Source organism: Micropterus salmoides, unplaced genomic scaffold, assembly GCF_014851395.1.
Source record: "Micropterus salmoides isolate LMB-PRFRI ecotype aquatic unplaced genomic scaffold, ASM1485139v1 Ms_hic_scaffold_18, whole genome shotgun sequence".
NCBI classification, from domain to species: domain Eukaryota; kingdom Metazoa; phylum Chordata; class Actinopteri; order Centrarchiformes; family Centrarchidae; genus Micropterus; species Micropterus salmoides.
In genome coordinates this window covers 22,885,495-22,907,926 of record NW_024040928.1, presented here as the reverse complement: position 1 = coordinate 22,907,926, position 22,432 = coordinate 22,885,495, and the positions used below count along the sequence as shown (strand labels likewise).

The 22,432-nt window shown below is 37.3% G+C and overlaps 1 protein-coding gene across 1 annotated transcript in view; it reads left to right on the top strand.

The window, feature by feature from the left end:
* The window catches only part of scara5 (scavenger receptor class A, member 5 (putative)), a 46,781-nt gene that overhangs the window by 14,021 nt on the left and 10,328 nt on the right, over positions 1 to 22,432 (top strand). The window contains exons 6-8 of the mRNA XM_038726505.1: positions 974 to 1,081; positions 9,234 to 9,299; positions 20,158 to 20,346. Coding sequence (XP_038582433.1) covers positions 974 to 1,081; positions 9,234 to 9,299; positions 20,158 to 20,346 — 363 coding nt within the window. The remainder of the gene's footprint in view (positions 1 to 973; positions 1,082 to 9,233; positions 9,300 to 20,157; positions 20,347 to 22,432) is intronic.

The window sequence follows — 22,432 nt, the reverse complement described above, 5'->3', positions numbered from 1 at the left end:
ACAAAACTAAATGTTGATTTAAAAAAATGACCCATGCTATTAACAGGTCTACATAATCTGTTTGAATGCAGTGCATGTACTTGTGTTACTCCATTTGCAGTGAAGCCAAAAGAATCTGTCATTATATCCAGGCTCTAAAATCCCTTTGGACTTGTTGAACGATATGGTTGGACTGTCCTGCAGAACACAAAGAACACTTCTGCACTCCTTCCAAAATATGATTGATTGACCTTTTTCCCAGTGGGTGTCTGAGGAGGGAGTTATTGACCCTTTACAGCAAAGAGACAGAACACCATATAAAACATTCATCCATCATTAGTTTATTTTGAGTTTTGGCTCAAATGCATTCAGTCTAATTATTTCATTCAGATTGCTGAGTAGTCACAACAGTGTAATCAGAGCGTACCAGTGTACAGTGACATTTGAAAAAGATTGTGCTTGCTTTAACAGTGCCCGTTGTGTGCCGCAGGCAATGGAGTTTGCTGGGAAATCTGAAGGATTGTTTTATGGAACAGAATTAAAGATGCAATTCTTCCAGTGTCTGCAAGCGTTCAGAGGTTTAAACAGTGACAGATGAAAGACTAATGTTAACATCACTTCCTTGTATCTAAATTTAATGATGTCGGGGATAGACAGAGGACAGGAAACAACAAAGCTTATTGGAAACATGATCAAAAAGACATCACATGCTTACTTTTTTTAAATCAAATTGCTGTAGTATAGGCTTGCAATGATATAGACAAAATCATTACTATATTGCTTCCTTATTGGCACAACATGCCATTTTATTGAATGGAGGATTTTTACTTAAGATGCTAATTAAAAGGAGTTCAGAAATTTTTTATTTAGTGGCACTCATCAGAACCAACTCCCGCTGATGTATTTAGTGGAGTTACTCTAAAACTGCCAGGAAACAAAGATGTGAGAGCGATTATAATTATGATCTGTGTTACGATCTGTGTTTGTCTTTCAGGTTTTACAGGAGAAAAGGGGATCCAGGGCCCTCGGGGAGTCAAAGGGCCTGTTGGGGCCGACGGTGTTCAGGGAGAAAAAGGAGAAGTTGGACCTGTTGGTCCTAGAGGTATGTCTTTTATCTCACATAATCACTTCATGTTTTAAATGTTCATATTTATAGCTTATGCACTCTATCAAAATATTTTTGCTCATTTCTGGCTTGATCCATTGAGGTCATGGCCAAGAACGTTCATCTAGAAAACGTATGGAAGAACAAGAACATTAACAACACAGACTTGTTATTAAAATCAGAGGACATTATAATAATCACAAAATATGAGGGAGTGTGTACTTTATGGGGCAACAGTCATTTACTCACTCACCCAACAATATCATTAACAAGTCAGCAGAAAAAGCCTGTTACTCCCAGCAGTCTTGTTCAGCTCACAGCTGAATCTTGTCACCGTGTTCACAGCTTAAATCATTTCAGAATTTCAAACTGAGAAACTCTCTTCTCACTTCTCAAACGGCTGCATGAGACAATTCTGCGGAGTAGAAAAATCCATACCAAGAATTCTTTAACACAAACAAACCGTTTGCACATCTTCCATCACTAAGGTGACAGGTGACATTGTTTTCTTTTTATGTTTTGCCATGGAAGCTATAATTGCTTAGCTGCCCATATCTTCCTTTTTTATTCCAAGGAAACAGCTGTCTGTGCCAATTAGATCAGTATTCAGCTGTCTTAAATGAGTCAGTGCGAGAAAATATTTACCCACATATAGTCATTCAGCTGTAAAACAGCGTAGACATTTTTTAAACTTTTCAAGAGTTGGATCACCAGTATTTTTGTGTCATTTTTTCTCACTGGCCCTCTTTCATCAAGCTTCCATGAAAAAGAGTTCCGAATTTACCATTAAAGTTATCCATATATCATTGTCACTTGTGATTCAAGAAACAGGCCTTAAATTTGTTTAAATCACACTATGGATTGATAAATAACAGTCAGCGGAGGAAGGACACCGAAGGACAGTTGTTTACTATTTTCCTCACATTTTTAAAGGTAACAGAATGCCGTGTGTGTGTGTGTGTGTGTGTGTGTGTGTGTGTGTGTGTGAACATAGTGAGCCCAATGCCTCACTGAGTGTGTAAGTAGGCCAATCATTTTTATATTCTGTATGATGTAAAATCCATAATGAGTATTTAATGGTGTTAAAACAGCTGACTATACCATTATACATTGTAAAAGAGTATTAGCAAATTCTTCATTCTTTTCCATTACACTATAAATATATTTCTTTGACACAAGCATTCACATTTTTCAAGTCAACATGAGAATAATCTGCTACAACACAGATGGAATTTCAGATTTTCACTGAACACTCGATACATTGATGACCTAGTGCTGCGATCTCTTTCTTTCTATTCTCGTTTTCTCTGCCCTTCCTTCCATCCATTTTTCCAGATAAGTCAACATCTACATAAATCCCTGGGGTGTTGATGTTTCCACTCTGGCATCACCAGCTGGACAGTGCCAACGATAACAAAAACTCTGACACACACAGGGTACTGTAACACAGCCATGACTAATATGATAAGGCGCTGCAATCTTTTTTATGTGTATGCATTTGTGTGTTTAGCCAACAGCTGTTGCCGATCAGAGTTTGGTTTGGCTGAAATGTCCACTGTTGGAGTCCCACAGTCCCTATGTTTGCCAGTAGCTCTCAAAATCTTGGACCAGGCTGATCAGTTGTCTGCTAAGTGTGCAAATGCACTTGGTTGTTATGGCTCATCACCAGACTCCACTCTAGTTTTGGTGCATTTTTTAAAAAGAGGTACCTATTGCTGATTGGTGTTCTGCCCTTTCTCGGCATGTAGGTGCAGTGATTTTCCAATAAGAAGACAGCTCTTGGACTGTACCAGAAGTAATTGTGAAACTGTGAAAACAGTATTGGACAATAAATTCAACTATTGATTACAAATCAGAAAAAGATAAGATACCATTAGAATTAAACCAATGGTATTGCAGAAATGAATTTGTACAGTAATAAGGAAACTGGATTTACTGAAATAGCTGTTAGATTTGTTACATTGTCCCTTATGACAGGAAAAAAAGTAGCAAGTATCAAGATCAGAAAAGATCAACTTTAAAAGCCTTGTCACACCAGAAAGGGGCACAGCGTAGTTGGTGCACTGTTGTAGCCGGCAAGCTAACTGCTAACATAATGAAATGAACATACTACTACTGCTAGTCACACGCTCACTTGCCATGCCTTGTATTTCTCACGCTAAGTTAGGAGATAACGTCCTCTAAGTTGTCCCGCTATATTAAATTAATGGAAGATTATTTTGTGGTGAGTTCATAGCTTTCTCTGTAGCCTACTAAATGCCAGAGCCGTTAAGTCGATCAAAAATTAAAATGTCTTCTTTCCTACCTGGAAACACGTTCGTTACCAGGCAACATGGATGCGCGTACACACACTGAGTGGAAGTTGGAAGCGCAAGACCCGATGGATGCGGTAACTGTAGGTTGTTGGTTTTTTTTTAGCATTTTCATTTTAGATTCCTGGATGAAATCACTTTCCTGTGATCAATGAGTGAGAGCGGCTGATGTTGGGGAGTGTAGCCAAATCATAGACTGAATATAAAAAGAGCCAAATACGTGCTAAATTATTACTGATGCAGTCAAAAACTCTTCAACCTCTTTGCAACCAGAAGCTTTGGCTTTTTAGCCAGTGGTGAGCAAAGTAACATAGGTCTATTCAGATGCTTTAAAAAAAATAAAAGTACCAATACCTCACTGTAAAAATACTCTGCAAGTACTGCATTGAAAAAGTTAAGTAAAAGTATGTAAGTAGGCTATAAACAGGAAAATGTTGAAGTGGCCAATTAAAAATAAAAGTATCCAAAGCAGAAAGAAAAATGTCCCATATGACTGTATATTGTTATATATTATATCATCAGATTATTATTCCTCATGCATTAATGTAGTTGGTTGAGGTTGAACTATTTTGTATCAGACTGCAATTAATGATTTTTTTTTATTTTAATCAGCTGATTATTTTCCCCATTAATTGATTGTAATAAATTCTGAAAATAGTGAGAAATGTTGTCACAGTTCCCTAAGTGACACCTTCACAATGCTTTGTTTGTCAGTGCAAACCTCAAAATGGTTAAAAATACATTAAAATAATCAAGTAAAAGCAGCAAATCTTCACATTTGTGAAGCTGGAACCATGAAATGTTTTTACAAAAATGACTGATAGCAAAACAGTTGCCAATTAATTATTAGCCTAACTGATGTAGTTCTACTACCCGGACTTGTATAAACTGTTGTTTTTTAACTCTTCATACGTTTTATGTGTAAAAAGCTTATTTTTTTAGAGCCACAGGGCTCTAAGTGGGAGCCCCCTACCCCTGTCATCAAGGCATTAAATGTGCAACAAACAATTACAACACAAACACCATTCATAAGCTGAAATGTGTAGCCTACTGACACACACAGCTTGGCATACATGCGTAGGGCAAGTTCTGCCATCCCAATGTAGGCCTGTGTGTACAATGTTTGATACATTTGTATTTTTGAAATGCAAGTGTATATATATATATAAATACTATTTTATCAGATTTAACTATTGTTATACTTTCTGTTTGTTTGGGTTAATTATGAACTATAGGTAAAATTTAACTGCTAGTAAAATCTTGATGTGATGAGTTATCTCACTCCAAACTTTTGATAAAACTTGAGAGCCCTGCTCCTGTCTCATATATCTTCTCCCTTGAATGTTAGCACTGTCAAGACAGCTTGCTATTGGTCAATGGTGCAAATTCACAATTCAGATTACCGTTATTGAAATAAACACAAAAAGCTTGTGCAGACTTTGCCCCTGCAAGCAAATCCACTGAAATCAATTGAAATCACTGCAAACATGGGGTGATTTGATGTGTTAACAGCATAGACTGTATATAAAATCCAGGCAACATAGAAAGACAGTATTTAATTAACAATTACCTACAATGTTGTATTGGCAACACATTAGCTAATAATGGCTAGCATAATGGCTAGCTTGGTTGTAAAGTAGTAAAGTGATCACAGAAACAACAAGTCAATAATCACAGCAACAGCTATGATAAAAGAGATAACTTAAATGCTAAGGGCGTTTGGGGAGTAGATAAAAGACGCTTGTCAATATTTGCTTTGTCGCAGATCTGACAAAATTGTGGATGTAACAATGTCAGTTAATTGACCCTTCACTAAGCCACGCCCTGAATACACAGCTGGCCAATCACAGCGCAGTATAGGACTCGCACTAACTGAGGTCCGACACTTTCATGGCTGCGCTCCATTGACTATAATGTAAAAAGAGTCGTTGTCTAGCTTTTTTTGGCTGTATTTTTGAGATATGGTCAACGCTGTTCCTGGGTCACTTGTAATAGTTACAGTCGCTACCCAGAGAGGTTGAAAGGTGAAGTACGATTTATTCTCTTTCCAAAACCTAAAATAAATCCTGAAAAATGTCAGCTGTGGATTGTTCGTAATGTGATGTTAGTTAGCTAACGCTAGCTAACTTGCTACTGAATGTAACGTAATAAAGCCCTACTGTTCTGCTTTTTAATGACTGTAAAATGAACAGAGGCCTACCCAGCTTTACAAGAACAGTGTTGATGCTTAATATCGTTGTCTTTTGTCTCAGTCGTCGGAGGATGCTGTGGTTCACTTGTACTGTAGGTAGGCTTTAGCTTCTATCTTTCATTTTTTTCTCTTCTGTTTGACTCAGTTTGAGAGCCTGAATACAACCTTCAAATGTACAATGCAACTGCAAAACTGTCTGCTTCTTTCTGAGATCACTTTTTCCAACAAATTAGACAATATTTCTCCAGCAAGTGCAGTAATAGACAGTGGCAGCGCAGTCAGTTTGTCTGACTTAGCAACAGCAACTAAGGGGGGCGGGGCTTAGCGAAGGGTCAATTGTTAAGGAACTCTGCCTGTAGTGGTTGCTATTAGCAACAGAAAGTTCACTGAAAACTTTTTCTTCTCCAAACAACTTGTATTTTCTAGCTTTTTAATGAAAAAACTTGTGTAACACCTGTGTTTGGTTTGATCAGTGTAACGTGTCAAAACGGGCAAGAGGAATTTGTCTTTTGTTGCAAATCAGAGCTTGCATGTTGTAATTGGTATAGGAGGCCTCAGATTTATTTGGAGTAAACAGAAGAAAACATGGACAATTAGCAGCAGCAATAGCCACCATGGCTGAACATACATGAAAAGAGTGCCACCCACAAACAATGCTAGCAATGGCAACAATGTTTGATTGACAAGTTAATTATGTGAAGAGTAGCCACACAAGAAAGCTTTTTTTAAGAAAACAAGAATCTTTGTGGATGTTTGGTCATCTATACTCTGGCAGTTTTTAACAATGTCTGTGTGTGCTTTCACCCATCTGGGGTCTGGTTGCGGGTTTAACAAACCAGTGAAGGGTGACGAGTTTGTAGAATTTCTGCTGTGAACTGGGCCTCAGCGAAAGGCAGTTTCTCAGCTGCGGAGGGAGGAGGGATACTGAAAGCTTGTTAAAACAGCACTGGGAAGCTTCAAGGTTTCTTTTTATAGGTGAGTGGTGGGTAGACTAAGCAGGGAGTGCATTATGCTTTTACTTTCATTGTAAAAATTTAAATATTGTCATCTCCTAATTCTTATTCAAAGCTGCATTAATGTTTTGGTCACTTGGCCAGTTGAATAATTTCTCATCCAATCAAGCAACTTTACTGAGAGTCGTGTTTTTGATTAATTTTATATTCAGGTGATGATTATAAGTCCAGTTTTCACTCCCATTTTAACATTGTTTTGGTCTCCACAAACTACTGAGAAAAACATCTGGGTTTTCAGCTGCTAAATTGCCCACTATGTTCACCTGTTGCTAACTTTGTTCCTTAGCGTACACTGGGTTTATCAGAGCTTTTCACTGTAAACAGCTGTAAAACAAAAACAATGAGCTAAAAAGCTCCAGAGTTTGGTGATTCCCAGAATAAACAGTCATTTGACATCAAGACTAAGAGGCTACAGTATACAAATACTAATGTTTAGCTTTTTAGCATACCAGAATTTGCTAATTAGCACTGAAAACAAAGTAGCCTACAGCCTGGGCTGATTATTTTTGCAGGCATTTATGATATCCTGATAGTCTTTACTAATAGAAAAATTTTACCTGATCATATTCACCCAAAGTCATTAGGAATGCCTGTACAAAATGTAATGGCGGTGCATCCATTAGTTGTTGAGATATTTCAGTTTGAACAAAATACATGGATCAACAGACTCACTTTTCCATCCATACAGCCATGCCGCTTATATGGCTAAAACTGTTAATGAGTGAAGTTTCAAGTACTTAAATTACAGTTATCCATAGCTGCATTCAGAGCCAACAGCATGCAATTTAAAATTACTTTTAAATCAAAAGCATCTGTTGTCTCTTGTGGCTCAGCAGTAGCTTACCAGTGTGTTTGGGTTTTTCACGCAGTGTTATTTAGTTGTTAAGGATGTGGTCAAGATGGAGGTGACACTGACAACTGAGGGCGTCACATGCAGGGTGTGGCGTTAGCTACACTACTCAGAAATGGACACACACATACAGTAACACATGGTTAATGGAACAGACTACCACTTCGGCTGGCAAATGCCCTGTGGTCTTTGACGTGAAAAAAAGTCAAATTAAAGGTGGGATAAATGCCCACTTGAGGCTCCATTGATCCTCTTATAGCTTCATGGCAAAAACAGACTTGTGGTTTCAATCCTCATGGCTGAAAATTAGCAACAATTGGCACTGAAACAGACACTCTCCTGTTTTGGAGGTTATTTCTAAGAGTTTGGAATAGAATCATATTTTGAAATGAAAACATATGAGAAATAGTCGTATCCATGCTACTGATTGGAGGGAGGTGTTGTGCGTAAACGTACTGTAATTTAGCAGAAACCACAAATGAGAGGATTTTTACTTACGTTGATTTATTAGCTTTGCATCGTATTAACTTTCCAACATGCAAACAGCTACACTGTAAAGTTGCTCCAAGAATTTACCTTGACACTGGTACCTTTATTTCAGTCCCAAATATCTGTTTTCAATACTTCGTCTTCTCTCTCTTTCTTTTTCCTCTCTTTCAACCTCATTCACCTCCAGCCACCGCAGAAAAAATATTTAACTACAGCTTTTAGAGGTAAATTAAGCACCAGGGTGGGTATCCTCTAATTTTACATTTTATGCCTATATCACAAAGCAAGATTACAGGACTGACTATTTCAGAGGCCTTTTCTGAAAATATACAAAGGAGTACAAAGGAGAGGAAATGGGTGTGAGGTTTTAAAATTTTAACCTGTTGAGCTGCTCCTCTGTTATTTCAGTTACACACACATTTCTGCCCCTTTGCGTGGTTTTCACTGTAGTACACATAACTTTTGGTTGCGAAGACCCATTCAGACACACCGGAACCACTGCTTCAAGGTCACACCAAAACCTTTCCTGTGACAAATACCCACATGGCCAATAGAAACGAGGCTTCCAGGCAGGCACGGAAGGAAAAATTGAGGAAAAGCTTATGTTGTGTGTGTGTGTGTGTGTGTGTGTGTCTGAATTACCTTAATTGAATAATACAAGTTGTACTCTTGTTGTGAGACCTCAGGAGGAAAGCCCTATCTTGGTAACATGTTTCTAACCATGTAGGCAACTCAGGTGTGTTTCAACAGGTAGCTTGTACACAGGTAATATGTGTGGCCTAAATGATAAACATAGCTACAAGTTTTTAAGTCCTCTGCGACTTACCCTAACACCTAGTCAGATATGTGCTGAAACCAGTGGCAGGCACAGCTCAAATCACGTTGCATCCTAAAGGACCAAGGTTCAATCCCTGGCTCCCCCTGGTTGCGTTTTGGGCAAGATACTGAACCCCGATTTGCCCTTGGCGGCTGTTCTGCCAGTGTATGAATGAGTGTGAATGTTAGTAAATATGCTTAGAGTGGTCGAAAAGACTAGAAAGGCGCTATACAAATACGGAGCATTTACTTTGTGTGCCATGAGTTTTTTTTTACTTACAAACTGAGTGAAAAACACTATAAACCTCACATTTTTGTCATGTTTGACGCTGATATTTCAGTACTCAGCATATTATACATTGATTGTGTCCTTAGGCCCAGGCCAAGTTCTGGTAAGAGTTACATTTTGCCAATTCAGATGTTATTTTTGCTCGGTGAAGTCTGTATGATTTTTTTGTTTTTAATTTTTTTTCTGCAGGTGACAGAGGAGAGAGAGGATTTAAGGGTGAGAAGGGGGAGCGAGGAGACCGAGGAGAGAAAACAGGTAAGAGCTGAAAAAGAACTGAGCGTATTGAAATGGAAATTGTTATTGCATTCAAAAACAGTGTTTCTGTTCCTGCACCCCTTTCAGCAGATCGACATTTTTGCCTTTGCCTTCCAAAATGCTTAGGTTACAAAAAGTATTTTATTTGATTGATTGTTAATTTGCCACTTTGGTCAAGGATTGGTTACGTTTGGGCAATTGAATTAAGGAACCGTTTTAAGGAACTGTCACTCATGTCCAAATCACTCACTCAATGGCTTTTCTGACCTGACATGAACTTCCTAATATGATAATTCACATGGCCACAAGAGGTCCTTGTCAGGTAAATATAAGGTTGTTTCAAACATTTTTAGACTGGACCAGTGCTGCTTTTAGGGTGAAAACGGTCTCAGAAAAGGGCAAAAGTATTTACTCTTCTTCAGCTGCCCACAAAGAGTCTCTCCTAGTTAATAAAATTTTTCCATCTGTTTGAACAAATAAAATACGCGTATGAGTTATGTTAGCCTGCATAGTTTGCATTGGAAATGTTTTCAGTGAATAGTTACAATTCACCTTGGTTTGGGATCTTCCACGGTCCTTGACAGGGTTTCAAATGAGGAACAGTAAAAATAAATTACCCCAATTTTATTCTAATAGTACATTTTTCTCGCCATTTTTCTCTCACCTGTACGTTCTTGACTGTTCGACTTGAACACGCTTAATAACAACAAAACAGAAAAGCAAAGCTGGAAGATTTTTTATCAACTTAAATTCCCTAAAATAATAACATCCTGTAAAGAATGCCAAGTCTCTCTTTTGGTTAAATAATGTGCTGCTTCCCGCTGCAGACAGACTGGTATGGAGTCAGTTAATCCAATATGGTTAAACAGTAAAGTGAACATGTTCTGCTAAAAGATTCAACTCTGAAATTAAGTGTTTTATAGACTTTATTGCAGAAAAGCATGTTGGAACGCCCTAAGTTATTCCCACTAATTAGTGTTGTAACAAAGCACTGTTACAATTCCAGTGACACTGTTTTATAGGGTTTCCACTGTCTTATTCTTCAGCAATGCTCACAGACATAGAAATTTCAAATACACATTGAAAATGTATTTTGGGTATTAAAGATACAACAATGTTGAGGCTTTTTCTCTGCTTCCACTCCCAACACAGTTTTATGACTGTTCACAACTTTCTTTAGGATGCATTTTAAGTGATGGTATCCTCGTGTAAAGAAGAACATCAGCAGAAATGTATTTTACATATATTGTAAATCAAGACACCACAGCAGATGTCTGAAATAGTTATATTCTCTGTCCATGACCGATAAGAGGTAGTGGGAGAAAAGTAGTCCCAGTTGTTTCTCTCCTGTATTAACATACATCAAAAAGATAAGCATGCAATTTTCTAAAAAATATATAAAACCCAGAAGATTGTTTGACAACACACAGCTGTTCTGATTTTTAGAATCCTCAGACTCCTCTAGCCATCTCGATCTGGAAACTTGCTCTATAAATAAAAACAATTTAAACCTGTTCATCAAGTTGCAACTGTAGTTCCTAACCCATTTAGCTGGTAATGACATATACCTTTGCTATTTGTAAACCGCAAGAAAAATATTAACATGTCATATAGAATAGATACTGTAGATCATATATATGGCTACCATCTCTGTTTGGATTAGGACAAAGAGGTGCAACTTGGAAAATCTTTTTAAATATGCAGTGGACAACATTTTTTATATGGATCTTCTGAAGCATCTCTGAGAATTTTGGAAATACCGTAAGAAGCAGAGGTGTTAAACAGCCCTCTGGGTATTCCAAAGATTTATTTCTTAGGAAAATTAGATGATGTATCTGTGACTGAAATGTGCTGCAATTGAAATACTTGAGCGGCACAAACCAGGGTTTGGGGAGAAGCTAGCTTCATACAGACGTTGTAGACTGATTGCTTTGAAAGTATGTTAATTTGAGTTGATTTTACAAAAATTATTCGAAGCACCATCTAATTAAACAGTATGGGTAAATTCTATGAATAATCTACTGTTAAAATTTAGTTTATATTGAGTTATGTTAAGTAAAATGCAGTCCGGCTGCACTGTCACTCAAAGTAAAGAAAAACCTCCAGGGCACCACTGCTATAATGCAAGCACATATATCAGTGCATATGATCCAAAACCAACAGTTAATACGAGAACAAAAATTTATGAGCTGATGACTTTATGGGCCTCATACATCTCTGCCCCACCTGATATCCTGTGCAAAGAACTGTGCAAAGTTTAAAGGCTCAATAGATCTGCTTTTCTTTTCTCACAGTTTCCGACACACGATGAAGGTCCACATGGCTTAACGTACATCAAAAGTATTGAAAAACCATTGTGTGTATGCATCTGTCATGGTAGTAAGCTGAAACCTCATGCAAAACCCCAAATCTGGATCAGGTAGAAAGAAAAGAACATTAATGACCCCGAAACCTCAAATATTATTCTTCCTTTGTTACATCACCCTGGTTGTTCTCCATATGATGAGCAATGGAGTGGTGTTCACATCAAATAGACTCAATCTCTCGACCATCTAAATGCTGTTTCTCCCCATTAGAGAGCTGTCACATCATTTACAAGACACAGATCTGTTTCAGAGAAAGAAAGACTGACTGCAACCACATGCTGTTGGCTGTTAGATATATCTAACCTCCATGTCGTGCACCTTTCTGTCACAAACTTTATGTGGCTGACGGATGCCTCAGATCTTTTTACACTTCAAAGCATGCAGTGCATACTTGTATGATCCCTTACCAGAACGAGCACCAGAGTGACCCAAGACCACTAAAGTTTTGTCTGCGTTTGTCCACACATGTTGGGTGTTACCACAAAATTATCCTGTCATACAGGACGTGATGTCACTGAAAGGATCAGAATCTTTAGCTCTGTTGAAAGCCTCGACAGCGCAAAAACATGTAAAAAAGAGCAAATGGACCCCAGATTGAATTCATTTGTGATACTTGGAGAGAGAGAGAGAGGTCTTTCATCTGTGTAAAACAATTTTCTTCTATTTAATGATCTTTTAATTGACAATTAAGTCTCTTAAGTCACCAGAAACATACTTAAAGTGAAAAGGAAGAAAAGGAGAAAATAAAAAACAGGAAAACAAATAGAGAAAGAACAGGTTTTTTACTTCACCCATGCGAACCTTGTAGAGGATTGTCTCTAATGCCTCGAGCAAAATCTGTATTTCTGATTTCTTGACATGCAGTGTTTCTGGTCTCTGTATTTGTCTCCATATTTATGTAAATAAATAAGTAGCAGTTTACATCCAATGTAAAGTCTATAAACTGCATATTGACTGCATGGTCTTTAGTCTTCAAACCAGTTACAATTGTATGTCAAGCTTTCAGTTCTTACACGGCACATTTAGTTTACGTGGGGGGTCCGACAAGATGGCGGTGTGATAAGAGTGTTATACCAAGCTCTGCGGCCAGTCCACTGATAATATCAATTAGCTGATAGAACTAAATAGGATTTTCTGTATTTAGTGGGTTGATTACATGCAAAGATGCCAAAGTCCACTTAAAAAAAAGACTTGTTAAGTATCACAAACATTTAAATACTTACAAATACAAATACAAATCTTTTTATTTGAATGGGCTGCATTTCCTGTTCATAAATACATAATTAAAAATAAACATTTTTTTTGTCACAAAGGAAGTCCAACAGTTCATTGAATTGATTCCAAAGGCTGTAAAAACTATTAATAAATGCAGTCGACAGCAAGCACGGGCTGCTGTAGAAGTAGTAGTTTAAACTTTTATAGTGGCTGTATGTCAACACAGATGTACTATTTTCTACTTGCTTCTGGTCTTTATAAATATATAAATAAGTTGGTTATCTTATTATCAGTGAGTTTTGGAAGGAGGCAGAAAAACAAACGATTGGTTTGGGGTTCCCACAGACCAGTGAGCCAAACATCAACAAGGAGCTCGCCATGTAAACATCCCCAAATCCAACAAAGAGCAGGATAAAGATGATGCTGCAGCTCCAAACCAAAATCCATAATACTAACTGATGGAAGTGCTAGGTGTTAGCGGGGCTTTTTTTTAATGTAACCTACCCCACAAACTAATGCATGTAATGTAAGGTGGTCCTTGACTTGGAAGTACTACTGTAGGTTTAGTTAGCTGGACCTGCAAAAAAAGTGGCTGATATAAGAGCAACACACTTTAATCCATTAACATTGGTGTATATTCCTGTGAATGTTTCCATTATTCCCTCAACATGGCACATGGACAGATAAGAATATCATAAGCTGTAACATATCATGGCCTGAAATATGTCCAACATTAGCTCAGGCTAAAGTTCAACAATTTGTCTATTATAATTCCTGAAAGACATTTTCCCATGTGTATTTGACTTGTAACAAAGCACCTAATATGCTTTTCATTTCTGGGGCATTGCAAAATTTTGTGTAATTTTCACTTGACAGTTGACATATTACAAGAGAGATTGGAAGTGATAAGTACATACACACACAACCACACACATACACACAGCGCTTATACTTTCAGAGGACAGCTGACACTTTGATCTCCAGGGTCCAACTTTAAGTGTTGTGGGTTTAATGTTTTACAGGCTGTTTTTACAGTGGATTTGTGCAGCTACAGGGATCCAAATATAAATGATTTAACTGATTGCTTTAAACTCTAGTAAGAAATTTATTTTCACCCTGGAATTGGGGTTCATGAAAACACTGTATTATTATTTTTATATGGAGGTTCATCTGACGCCAAGCTAAAGGCTGTACTTCGTGTCACCCTCCAGCACCAATAGTGATGAACAGATCAGACAATATATTTATTTTTCACTCCTCAGTTCTCCCTTAATTATGTTGAAATACCCCTTACTTAGTTTTTATTATTTATATTCACTTTATTTGTTGAATCCAATTATTCGTTGCAGGAACAGAACAACCCAGCTCCCCCACAGTGTAGTTTAATCTAATTTTATTCATTTGTAATTTCATGCTTTTAATACTCACGCTGAACACAATAAAACAGTATGGTGATGAATCAGTCTTTGCTTTGATTTTACAATTTCAGAATCAGACCCAGTTGGACCCTTTCATGGTGATATCATCATTGGACAGAGCTAGGCTAGCTGTTTCCCCCTGCTTCCAGTCGTTATGCTAAGCTAAGCTAAGTGGTAGCTGGCTGAAGCCTTATATTTACCGAACAGATGTGAGAGGGGTATCGACCCTTTCATCTAACACTTGGCAGAAAAGCAAATAAGGGTATTTCCAAATCATTTTGAATGTAAAAAGAAATATCACATTAGAGGCACAAACTAGAACTATTTCGAATTGTTCTTGTATGCTTGCCAAATTTTGAGTGTGCATGTACACTAGCCGAGAAAATCTAATTAGAAACAACTACACCTTTACATTGCAATAGTCAAAAGAAGAAAACATTAAAGCGACTAGAAGAGCAAACAATGTGAAAGACAGAAACATCTGAGTTTCAAGGAAAACATTTTATGAACAGATGGAGCTAGTTAACTGCGATCCTGAAGCCATTCAGTTCTGTCCAGTCCAAACTCTTCGTGTCTGCCAGATAAACATTAGTAATACAGGATCACTCCATGTTCTGGCCTTCTTCAGGTATTGACAAGCTGGTGCTGCAGGTCCCCTGGCCTCTGAGGCTTGAACCACTTGGACGACCCCCAACACTTGGAGCTCACTTGTCTAGTTTTCCCTGGACAAAAACTCATGCAGCTCATATTCATTTCCCCACTTTCACAAAAAAAGGGTCAAGGCTTGTTATGAAATGTCGTATTTTTATCCAAATTAGGGAGTTTCTCCCTTCTTTATGGTGAACCACTTTGTTGGTAGCTGTCAGACTGTGGAGAGACTGGATAAGTTAGTGACCGGGTTCTTTGACTTTTTGCATAATTACTTAAAGACATGTTTATTTTGATCACTAACTTTGTTATTGCGCACAAGCTTCTTGATAGAAAAAGTCATTGACTACATAAATAAGTTCTAAGTAATAAGTTGGATTCAGGTTCTTGAAGCTTAGTTTCCACCACAGCAATAACAGATAAATTAATTTTCTTATATTTTGATCCAAAAATGAAATTTGTGGTTTTGACATTTGTTATTATGTGATATTTATATAACACAGTTTTGAAACAAGAGTGAATAACACCAGAAAATATTTTGTCCTGCCCTACAGTTGCTATGTCTATAAAAGGGACACTATTTTCCCATGTTTTGTGTCTCTGTGACTAATTGGGACAACATTTTTTTAAAACTGATCCAGTATTGAGCGAGTGTGATGCTTGCCGGCAATTGCGCGTACATCCACTAAAGTGCTTGTTTTTGCTATTGACAGGCTTAGATTGTTGTTGTAAGTGTCTGACACAATCAATCTCAGGTTTGGTTGGAATTGTAAAGAACAATAAAGAACAGAGCAAAGTCGCTAACGTTAGCCTAAACCTGTATATAGTAGCATCCAGGACTGGCTTCCACACATTGGAGAAATACAGGAGCAGTGCTGACTCCTTAACTCAACTTTTACTAACATAATTTGAAACCCTACAAATAATGTAGTACTGATTATGTAGGTACTGTAAGTAGTAAGCTAGTTTGCCAGACCTGCTAACATTTACACTGTCTAATCCATTCCTTACACTTCTGCTTGTCTAAGGGTTTAGAAAGGCTAAAGAGAAAGTGCCCTTCAAACTCTTTAAATACGACCTATCTAAAATATTAAATAACTACAGCCTCATACACACAGTTTCAGCATCTGCAGTGCCTAGTTATGATTGCTAAACTATGATTGGACAATTGCTGTTCAGGAGATTGCGTTGCTTTTATTGTTTAATGCATTTTCAACCACATTGCTGTTGTCAGATGAAAACCTTCTTGAAAACCTAATTTCTGCTTGGAGACAATGCATGTACACCATTATCCAAAGGGTTCTGAGAACATATTATGAGCCTCAGAAATCAGAAAATATTGGATCTAACCATAGTGCAGTGTTTCTTAAATTTGAAAAAAATTTAATTGAAAGCATGAAAGGCATCAACGCCAACACTGCTTTCATGATGCAGAACAGAACTAATTGCCTGTAGTGTTGAGAAACTGCATTGTCATCCAACATCTTGGCTACACGATTTTTTTCACAATAAAATGATTGATTTACTTTAACACTCTCACCATGCATCTGCCTGATTTCTACCAAAGTTTACGCAAAAATAAATAAAGTACACTTCCACCAGTTTAACATAATTCAGCACAATTCCAACAATTCACAGTCCATCTCTTGATGGTAGAGATATGTATGTCTGTGAAGTTTGCTTGTATGGTTCTCATTATCTCTGAAGACTGAAGTCTACATGTGCTGCCTTCATCCAGAACCTTTCCTCTCCTTCCTCCTCCTCCTCTTCTCCCCAGAGTATCTCATTTGCACAGAGGGGAGCCTAGGGCATTTTATAGAGAGGAGGGGATGAAGGGCTAAGGTAGAAAAAGATGAATATAGTTAGGATGTGGAAAAGTGCTGAGTCATGTGGATTCTCAGGCGTATTCAAATGTGAAGAATGATAGGGAAGGAGTAGTGGCCTTTTATCACATATATGTGCCAGTCTGTGATATGATACAGTTTGTTTGATTATCTATGTAATGAAATATACTAGTTTTTCAGAACTGAAATAATATTTGTTCTTTTAGTGTATAGACTACTCAAATACGCTACTCACCGAAACAACTGCAGCATAGAAAAAGACAAATACTGTGTGTCAATGGATATAAAACGTGGAACTGTTCAAGTACTCCACTACATTTATTTGACAACTTTAGTTACTACCTTCTTTGCAGATTCAGATTAATAATACAGACATACAAATATAATTAACAAATAAATTATGATGTATTATTATGGACAAAGATAAGACTTTAATAATCCCCAGATGAAATTCACAAGCTACCAGGCCTTTATTATATATAGTAAAAATAAACCCTACTTTCACCACCTGCAACATTAAAATAATGTAATTAATGTATCAATAATTATAATTCAATAATATAAGATAAATGATTCTTAAATGGACAATTCTGCATAATTAGTACTTTAATTGTGGTATTTCAATTGTTTTGATGCTCATACTTTTGTACGTTTACTTAATGAAAGACTAGGAGTATTTCTACACTGTAGTATTGCTCCTTCTAATTTTTATCTTAAATACATATTAAGCAAACACTAAGAAAGAGTAATCAAGGAGGCCAACCTGTACCTGGTTTTAAATATGCTGTTTGTCGACATGATGCATTTATTAGCACTGCTGTTTCATAGAAAAGTCCTGGGACGGAATTTTAATGTAATTTATTTTGTTTTTTTTATTACTACTTCTAAGTGGGTTTACAGTCCAAAGACAAGAACGTTTTCAGGTGTTTTTGTCTGCATTTTATGTTGCATTCACGTCAGACTGCACAGTACGGACTGTACGTATAATTAGAGTAGCCAAATGGGAAAACTGATCACATCTGTCTTAGTTATTTTTTCTATTGTTGGAGATATTGTTGATTTCTGACCCATGTGGTTTAAAGAACTAAAGACAGGTCAACAAACCATTGGGAAAATGACTGTTAAGCCACCATTACTTGCAGTTCTTTCTAAATAAAAATAATAAATAAACACAAATTCAGTCAACTCAACCAATTAAAATAAACTATATTGTGTTTGTCTGTATCCAGATTCACCAGAACGACAAAAATATGTTACAATAAAAAGCAGCTAAAGAAATTTTTTTTTTTTTTTTTTTGTTATATGCTACTGTAACTATAGATGACTATTTAGCAAGACTTTGCATCATGACTTTTTCCTGGAGCAGACTTTTTTTTTGGTCGCCAAAGAGGTTCATTTAAAGAAAAATGCCCTGTTTGGAAAAGTAGTTAACCACTTTAACAAGTATTATTTACTGTAATACTTTTTGATGTTCATGCCATCAGGGTCACTTACTTAACTTCATAGCAAATTCAAAAAGAGAGACTGTTTTGTATTTGACGGGCGGACGAATAGTTTAAACATCTGTTTCAGGTAGTATTCTATTTCTCACCCCTTGTTCAAAACTAAAAAAAAAACTAACTCCTCTCTTTCAGTCTGAAAATAAGAGCATGGAGGTTAAAGAACATCTAATTTCTGTTTTTTCTGCAAGAATATGATACAAATATGTACAGCAGATATGATAGTATAATGTTATGGTAGATATTAAATTATGATGGGCTAGTGAATGCAAAGTACTTCACTGTATAATGAGAGTTAAATGGTACACAGTTAAAATTTATGATGGTCTGATGAGACTAATATCCTGTCTAGATAATGTGTCTGGCTTTACTCTCCAGCACTTTGTCAACAGTCTCGCTCACTGCGCAGGTCTTAACACAGAGGAGCAGTCCAGAGTAGCTAGAGAATATAGCTGTGTGCGTGTGTTTACCTTTCTTTCTCGTTTTCTCTCTGCAGTCTGAAAGGTGATAAATCAAGTCAATTATACGAGTGCAGCTGCTGCATAGTTTCAGGAATACAAGATGTACTGTGAATCCATGAAGCTCCTGCTAAGACAAACACACCCCTCGTACACATACCTACATACACACCATGCACGCCATGCACATACACACTCTTTTTTTTCTTGTGTACGTTGTTGGTCATAGTATCCCTGAGCAAGGCACTCCAACCCTGAATCCAGCAAAGATGCTCAAACCGAAGCTTGTGAAGAGTTTACATGTTATATTTTAATAGTTATTATATTTTATATTACTAGCAAAATGCCAGCAGTGTAAATAAAACTGCTTTATTTTTGTTCTATGGTTTTTACCAAATTTATAGATTCAATAAATTTGCAAATGTCCAACAGTGACTTGTCTGAAGCTTGCTAACTATAAAAGTGGGTAAACTTACTTTTTGTTCAGAAACCCGACAGCTGAAACCGTTAATTTGCAGCTTTTCTGTATTGTTACTCTTTTTGTGTTCTGGTTTCTGCAGGTGCAATAACTTTGTTTCATGCGACTAACGGTCTGCTACATGCAGACACAAGACACAGTACAATTTTTGTATTCAATTTGTGATTGCAACTTTCTTATCTCTTCACTTTATTTAAACAACAAGTTTCAGTTTTATGAGGGATTGTGTACCGGACTATTTCTTTACCAGGAGTAGTGACTTCCTGGAGGATAAATGCTTACAGATGCATACAGTGAATTTCCAAAGAAGGAAGAAGTTAACAATTTCAAAATCCTTCAAACATCACCCTGTCAGGTACACAAGATTACTGCCAGACTATAGGTCATGATGCTCAGATCCTTTAAAAATTACGTTTGGAAACAACTTCAATCACACATTTTTGTAACACCAACTTTATATGAGGGGGTTCGCATAAGAGGAAGAAAGAAAAGGTTCCCTCACTTTTGTTGAATCCAAGACTATTGCTGTGGTCTATGGAAAGAATTCTGTTGCAGCATGTTGAAAACAACCAATTCATCTCTGTTTGTTTTCATATTGGTTTGATTTACAGAGCTTCATTAAACTCATAAACACTCACAATGAAAGTAATCTGCCCAGTGTGAGTTCAAAGCCATGCCAACAAACGCAGGATAAAAGAGAGTCCTGTGTTCTATCGATGTAGTCATGTTGGACTAAATAATACACTTTAGTACTTCATATTAAGTCTTATGCTGTTTGCTACAAACATTTTATTGTATGGAAGCTCCAAAAAATGCATAAAAACTCTCTGCAAACACAATTAAATGGAAGAAAAAAGAAATCCGCCCATTCAAAAGTATATTTGCATACAGGTTATAATATTAATTTATGATTGTGTGTGTGTGTGTTGCAGTGGAGGAGACCCTGGTGCGGCTGGTGAACGGATCAGGTCCTCATGAAGGTCGCGTGGAGGTTTTCCATGAACGACGCTGGGGGACGGTGTGTGACGACGTCTGGGATAAAAAGGATGGAGACGTGGTGTGTAGAATGCTGGGATACCAAGGAGCCACTGAGGTCCATAAGACTGGACGCTTTGGACAGGGTATGAGATGATCAACGCACACATTTACAAACTGTTACTTCACTGGTAGATTGCTTCAATGCAAAACATGCAGCCATCTAAGGTACATTACATTATTGTTACATGATAAGGGTTCAAGGAAGCATGTGTGGCTCAGGAGGCTGAGTAGGTTGTCCATTATACACTGTTGGACGTTTGTTCTTTCCATCTTCATGTCAAAGTATCCTTGAACAAGTTGCATAACCCCACTTGCTTGAAATGGCCAGGCCAGCGTGTTACATGGCATACTGGATGTATGTATGAGTGAATTAGAGGCACATTGTAAAACATTTTGGTCTAAAGCCCCTTTATGCAGTATATGCTGTCTATTTACCATTTAGCCTCATCATCCAAGGTATTATTCATTCATGCAAAGTCTTTGGAAAATCAAACTCTCAAGACAAACAACATGCAAACATGGACATTGAAAAAAACATATATATGAATATAATGATAATAACCTTTATGTATAGAGCACAGACTTACAGCTGCAAAGCAAAGGGAAATTTACTTTAAATGAGAGAAAGAGAATCCATGTAATATACATTTTGCCAGTGCCATGTGCTACACTGCCCGAACTTCACGGTCTGTACACTCCTACAAGTTCAACTGCACTTGTTGGTTGTCTACCAGTATGTAGACACCCAATGTAGTATGTACAGAGCTGTATTGCAATTAAAAACAATTAAAAAACAGGTACAAGATAACAAATTGTGATTATCTATCTCAGGGAGGTTTATAGTTTCTGGTGATTTTCGTACCATAGAGACATGAACAGAAACCAAAGGATCCCTGGATGGTAAGAATTTAACAAAGTTCAAAATTGGATAAATGGATCAGCTGTCTTAGTATACAAAATGGCAGTATGTTGTGGACATGTTCACCGGTGTTTTAACAATAGTAACAGTAATAGTAAAGTAATATTTTGATTGTAAATTTGAAGGTACTCTCCCTTTAAGCTTGTTCTTCATGGGTCAGTGGTTATTTTGTAGAATAAAGATGTCACAGCAGGAAATCAGTAAACTTTTGTTTTTTTGCCCACAGCACATATCCGTGGTGAAATTTACTGATGGAAGCAGTTCTGATTTTTACTAACTGTGCTGTTTTTTTGTTGAGTGGTACTTGAACAGTGCCCTAAAATGCTGCAGGGATTAATATTAAGGTTTTATGGGGAAAGTCATGTGAGCCAGATGTCGTCAAGAAAGAGTCTCAGAGGTCATATCCATCTCACTCTTTTTCTCTCTCTCTCCATTTTATTTCATTCACCAAGTCAGCCTTACATCATTCAGAGTCTTTGTCCAGGCAGAGTTGTTACCAACAAGTCTGGAAAATTGGAGGAAAACATGCCTTTGTTCCAGGGACGACCTCCAGACAACAGCAGTGACTAACATCATGGCTGGATTCAATTTAAAACAATCTGGAATTCAAATATATCTTTTCAGATGAGTCATCTACCTTTTGGATTTTTGTATTTGGACTTGAACATCTTTTAACGCTTTTAAAGCATTTCTCAGACCCGGATTTGACTGGAGAAAACACACCAAATGGATGCCACCAAAATTACCAAATGTGAAAGACATTAACTAGGTGTGCGCAAAGAAGGTCAGCACTGCTTTGAGTCAATAAAGCTGGTAAAACTATTGGGGATACATTTACTAAGTTATGGCTAAATCTCATTATTTTCCTGTAGAAATATATATTACTACATGAAGTGGCATTATTTGATAAACACGTTTGTCCAAAGCAACTGCTATTTTTTGTCATACACATACACTGGGAGCAATACGGGACTTAACACCCAGCTATTAGTGGCCACCCTGCTATACAAACTGAGTGACCGTCGCCACATGAGGCTGAGGCAGTCAATAATAAAAACCCAAATGAAATATTAAAATCCACAAAGTAGTGCACAAACCAGTGGTTGACGTCACGGAGGCTACGTCCACCTCTTTTACACAGTCTATGGAGTGGATACCCCCCAGCCTGCAAACATGCTGTAAAAGTGTGTTGAGATCCAGAGTAAACAGTTTAAAGGTCTGCGTCCATGAAAGCAAACCCTGAGAAGGCA